Raw genomic sequence first — 5,166 nt, 5'->3', positions numbered from 1 at the left:
CCCCTGTGCCGGGGGAGGGGGTGGGGGGAACGGCAGGCCACCTGGTAGGCGTCCTGCTAAGGTGGGGACATCCTGCGTGTGGCTGGCGTTTCGGGGCGTGGCGTGCAAAGGCCCTGGGTGGGCCTGCTTGGTGAGCCAGGACAGGGATGGCACTGTTTCCCTGGGGAGGCCACCACAGGCTTTCTGGCCAGTCCACGCCATCTGGCGTCTTCCTGGGTGTGGCGGGGAGACACTGAGCACGCGTGTGGAAAGCAGCCCAAAGCCACAGAGCTCTGGCAGTGGGCACCCTCTCCCAGAAGTGGGGGCACAGTCTTGACCCTCACACTCAATGCTCCCCAGGTGGGGCTCGGGCAGTGGGGAGGCCTCCCTCCCACCCCCACTCCCACCCGTGTGATCTGGGGCAGATGGCACCCGGGGTGCAGCCCTCCCAGCCCTGGGTGGTGCCTGTCCAGCTGCGGATGGCTCTTGTGCTTCCCCAGCCAGGTGACCACCCCCAGGCCTGCTCTCCCGTTTGTGGGTGGTGGTAGGCCAGCCCCAGGGCCCCTCAGCTGGTCCTGACACCTCCTGTGTTGCAGTGACCAAACAGAGGGACACGGAGATGGGTCAGCAGAGCCTCCTATTCCAGGTGAGCAAAGGCTGGGGACCCAGTTCTGAGGGGAGGGGCTCCCTGAGAGGCGGTGCTGCCACCCGGCCGTGTCCCCACAGATCGACTACCCCGAGATTGCTGAGGGCATAATGCCCCGCCACCGCTTCATGTCCGCTTACGAGCAGAGGATCGAGCCTCCGGACCGGCGCTGGCAGTACCTGCTCATGGCCGCCGAGCCCTACGAGACCATCGCCTTCAAGGTAGCGCACTGGACCCCCGAGAGGTGGGGAGCCGGCCGAGGAGTTTGCTCCATGCGGGCAGCTGTCCTCTAGCCCACTCTAGGATGCCCCTTCCTGCCAGGGCCAGGGGTATCCCTCTGGGCCCTTGCCTCTTGAGAGGGTGGCAAAGGACAAGGCAGCGCGAGGCCTGGGGGCTGGGCGTCCGAGGTGGGTGTCCGCCCAGAAGCAGAGGCCCCTGACATGGCCCCAGCAGTAAGGTGTCCCTGCTGCTGGCTGTTCGTGGATTCCATGACGAGATCTGGTCCCCAGATGAACGTTAATGGCATAGCGTAGATCACAGCTTTCTCAGGGTTGCAGGTTTGCTGAGCGGTGGAGCAAGGACGTCAGTCGACTCTGTTACCCCCAAGCTAGACCCTGTTCCCTCACAGAAGGGCCTCCTCAGCCGGGCCATCTCGTGGTCCTGAAGGCCCGTCTCTGCCCCCTGTTCCACCCCACGCAGGTGCCAAGCAGGGAGATTGACAAGGCTGAAGGCAAGTTTTGGACTCACTGGAACCGGGAAACTAAGCAGGTGAGTCACTGCAGGTCCAGGCAGTTGCCGAACCTTCTCCCAGCCCAAGGCCCAGGGGCCGCGCTCAGCCTCTCCTTTCTGTCCAGTTTTTCCTCCAGTTCCACTTTAAGATGGAGAAGCCACCGGCCCCGCCGAGCCTCCCCGCAGGGCCTCCTGGGGTGAAGCGGCCCCCACCCCCGCTGATGAATGGTTTGCCCCCTCGGCCACCACTGCCCGAGTCATTGCCCCCGCCCCCGCCAGGAGGCCTGCCCCTGCCCCCCATGCCGCCCAGTGGGCCTGCGTCCTCGGGGCCCCCGGGCCCTCCTCAGCTGCCCCCACCGGCTCCCGGTGTCCACCCCCCAGCACCAGTGGTCCACCCACCAGCATCTGGGGTCCACCCCCCTGCTCCGGGGGTCCATCCCCCAGCCCCGGGGGTCCACCCTCCAGCACCAGGGGTCCACCCTCCAGCCCCCGGGGTCCATCCTCCCCCATCTGCTGGGGTTCACCCCCAGGCCCCAGGGGTGCACCCACCAGCTCCTGCAGTTCACCCCCAGGCCCCGGGGGTCCATCCACCAGCTCCCGGGGTCCACCCCCCAGCCCCAGGGATCCACCCCCAGCCTCCTGGGGTCCACCCCCCACCTCCTGGGGTCCACCCATCAGCTCCTGGGGTCCATCCTCCAGCTCCTGGGGTCCATCCCCAGCCTCCTGGAGTTCACCCGTCAAATCCCGGGGTGCATCCCCCAACTCCCATGCCTCCGATGCTGAGGCCCCCGCTGCCCTCCGAAGGCCCTGGGAACATTCCTCCCCCTCCCCCCACCAACTGAAAAGCCACCCCTGTCCCAGCAAGTTTGGCCTTGTTTTCCCGTGTTCCGCCCCCCACAATGAAGTTGAGTTTTTTGTACAGGGCTGGGGCTGGGCTGTGTTCCCAGAGCCCATTAAAGAGTCTCTGCTAACCTTGGAGTGCACTGCTGTGTGGGCTGGCTGGTGGGCGGGTGGGCCGGCCGGCAGGCGAGTGGGCGGGAAGCACCCACTCGCTGTGGGTGAACACGCACGGCTGCCCTCTGCCACCTATGGGGGTGGCTCAGGGTCGGGGCCCCACCAGGATCCCAGGGGGTGGCCGCTGGCAATGCTGTGCCCTTGAGGCTGCTGGGTGAGGACAGACCCTGCTGGCCAGCAGTGGGTCTGGGGTCGCCCTCTGGGAGGAGAGCAGAGCAAAGGCTGCTCGCTGTCCTTGGGGGTCTCTGTGGGCCCCGAAGGCGTGGTGAGCGAGCGTGCAGTGGGTGTGGGGGGTCGCCCCAGTGGTCCTGTGGGGCAGGGGCTCTGCACCTCTGCCCTCCTCCAGCACCCTCCACCCCCCCAAATTGTTGATCATTTGGGCCACACACTCCCTGCTTACATTCCTGCTCCTGGCTCTGAAGGGGAAAACTCGTCAAGGACATTTTGACAAATGGGTCACAGGCCACACTTTGTAGCACTGGTGAGAAGAAGATAGATAGGCAGCTGGGCCGGAACAGAAGGGGCTTTGAGGAGGCTGCCGGCCTGCCTGGGCTCACAGCGGGCACTGGCCCCCAAGGTCACATCCCTGAAGGAGATAGGGGCCGCCTTCTGGCACAAACATTCTTGCTCCCCCATATAAGCTGGGGCAGCCCGGCCCCTCCAAGCTCCCACGATGCAGGGTCCACCTCTCTCTCAGCTGGCCCTGATGCTGTTGGCAATGGGAGCCCTGCTGGGGGCCAGGACCCTCAGGGGAGAGGTCACCAGCACCCCGGCCCAGCCCAGGGAGCCAACCCCAGGCGGCGGAGGCGGAGGGCTCATCTTGCACCAAGACTGGGACTGGCCACCCCCTGGCGTCTGGCCACCAGGCAGCCCTCGGGACCCCCTGTGCCTGGTAACCCTGGATGGGGCTGGCAACAGGAGTAGTGCTCCCCTGCGGGTGGTGGGGGCCCTGAGCGGCTACGAGCGGGCGTTCCTAGAGGCCGTGCGGCGCGCCCACTGGGGGCCCCGGGACCTGGCCACCTTTGCAGTCTGCCCCCCGGGAGACGGGCAGCCCGCCCTGCCCCATCTCCAGCAGCTGCAGGCATGGCTTGGGGGGCCCGGGGGGCGGCGGCTGGTGGTCCTACACTTGGAGGAAGGTACGTGGGGCCCTAACGCGGGGGCCTGGGCGGGGGGCCGGCTCTGGTGCCCCGGGGTGGGAGAACCCTCGGGAAGTGGAGGCTGATGGCCACAGAGGTGGGTGATCTTATCTTTGCCCTGCCTGGGGCAGCAAGTCCTCCTGCAGTGCCTGGGGAGGGTCCCCTCTCCTGGACCTGGGAGCCACAGGGGGCAGGGCCAGCACAGCCTGAAGGTCCAGCCGAGGAGGGCCCCTCCCCCCACTCCCTGACCAGGCTGCCCAGGGGGCCTGTCCCCAGGGACCGCTGGCCTCAGACACACTACAAGGAAGGGCTTTACCCCAGGACATCCCCAGACCAAGAGACCCCCAAGGGCTCCACCCCACTGCCCACAGTGTCTGTCACTTCTCCCAGGCCACCCGTGTCCCAAGGAAGCCCTACACCTGGGGTCCAGGGGCGTCAAGCCTCTCCCACTAGGTTCCGCGGGGCTCTGGGTGGGGTGGGGGCTCTCCCTCCTGCAGGACTTGGACAGGCTTGGGGGAGGGGCTCAGGCGTCCCCTTCCCCACTGTCCTGGCCGCAGTGACGTGGGAGCCGACACCCTTGCTGAGGTTCCAGGAGCCTCCACCTGGAGGAGCCAGCCCCGAAGAGCTGGCGCTGATGGTGCTGTACCCAGGGCCTGGCCCGGAGGTCACCGTCACCGGGGCCGGGCTGCCCGGCGCCCAGGTACCAGGGAGTTGAAGGGGACTGCCCCTGGGCCACCAGGAGCCCTCACTCAGGGCGAGGAAGGGGTTACGGTTTTGTTGATTTTTTTAACTGGGTTTAACAAAAAGGCTGCAAGTGCGCAGGTTGGAATTTTGAAGGGATGCTAAGGACAGCAGGCAGAGCAGGGCTGGCGCCCCGCGTGCCCACTGCCTGGCTGAGCCCCCATTTCCGCAGAGCCTCTGCCTGAGCCGGGACTCCAGGTACCTGCCCTTGGTTGTGGGACGCCCCGAGGCGGCCTGGCGCGGGCCTGGGCTCGACCTGACCCTGCGGCGCCGCGGAGACGGTAGGTCTCGCCCAGACAGGGACAGGGATGCTGCGGAGCATGGTGGGGACGGCTGTCCTCGACCCCCAGACCCCTGGCGCTGAAGCAGCGCCGCGTACGCGCCTCCCCTCGCAGGTGCGCCTCTGAGCACCGCCCAGCTGCAGGCGCTGCTGTTCGGCGCCGACTCCCGCTGCTTCACACGGATGACCCCGGCGCTGCTCCTGCTGCCGCCGCGGGGTCCCACGCCGATGCCCGCGCACGGCCAGCTGGACTTGGTGCCCTTCCCGCAGACCAGGTGCGCGCGGGCCCGGGCCTGGGGGCGCGGGGAGTTGGGGGCGGCGCAGCCTTGCGCCCTCACGATCCCCCACTCTGCCGTCCAGGCTGTCCCCAGAGCCCGAGGAGGTGCCGCCCAGCGCCGATCCCTTCCTGGAGACGCTCACGCGCCTGGTGCGCGCGCTGCGGGGACCCGCGTCGCGAGCCTCGCCGCCGCGTCTGGCCCTGGACCCGGGCTCGCTGGCCGGTTTCCCGCAGGGCCAGGTCAACCTGTCGGACCCCGCGGCGCTGGAGCGCCTGCTCGACGGCGAGGAGCCGCTGCTGCTGCTGCTACCGCCCACGGCAGCCACCCCTGGGGTCCCCGCGCCACTGCAGGGTTCGGCGTCCG

At 68.1% G+C, this 5,166-nt stretch overlaps 2 protein-coding genes across 3 annotated transcripts in view; both read left to right on the top strand.

The window, feature by feature from the left end:
- Window positions 1–2,329, top strand: part of SF3A2 (splicing factor 3a subunit 2) — a 10,325-nt gene extending 7,996 nt beyond the window's left edge. For both annotated transcript variants that reach the window (XM_024740021.1, XM_024740020.1), the window contains exons 6-9: window positions 576–625; window positions 706–846; window positions 1,325–1,393; window positions 1,480–2,329. In XM_024740021.1, the coding sequence (XP_024595789.1) occupies window positions 576–625; window positions 706–846; window positions 1,325–1,393; window positions 1,480–2,196 (977 nt within the window). In that variant the 3' untranslated portion in view covers window positions 2,197–2,329. The remainder of the gene's footprint in view (window positions 1–575; window positions 626–705; window positions 847–1,324; window positions 1,394–1,479) is intronic.
- A 126-nt stretch (window positions 2,330–2,455) lies between these two features.
- The window catches only part of AMH (anti-Mullerian hormone), a 3,194-nt gene continuing 483 nt past the window's right edge, over window positions 2,456–5,166 (top strand). The window contains exons 1-5 of the mRNA XM_024739992.1: window positions 2,456–3,504; window positions 4,062–4,204; window positions 4,418–4,526; window positions 4,641–4,800; window positions 4,886–5,154. Of these exons, the coding sequence (XP_024595760.1) occupies window positions 3,042–3,504; window positions 4,062–4,204; window positions 4,418–4,526; window positions 4,641–4,800; window positions 4,886–5,154 (1,144 nt within the window). The 5' untranslated portion in view covers window positions 2,456–3,041. The remainder of the gene's footprint in view (window positions 3,505–4,061; window positions 4,205–4,417; window positions 4,527–4,640; window positions 4,801–4,885; window positions 5,155–5,166) is intronic.

The sequence above is a fragment of the Neophocaena asiaeorientalis genome, unplaced genomic scaffold (genome assembly GCF_003031525.2).
Source record: "Neophocaena asiaeorientalis asiaeorientalis breed wild unplaced genomic scaffold, Neophocaena_asiaeorientalis_V1.1 scaffold469, whole genome shotgun sequence".
Classification (NCBI taxonomy): Eukaryota; Metazoa; Chordata; class Mammalia; order Artiodactyla; family Phocoenidae; genus Neophocaena; species Neophocaena asiaeorientalis.
Note: the sequence above shows the minus strand (reverse complement) of the source record. Positions and strands in the feature narration are given on the sequence as shown.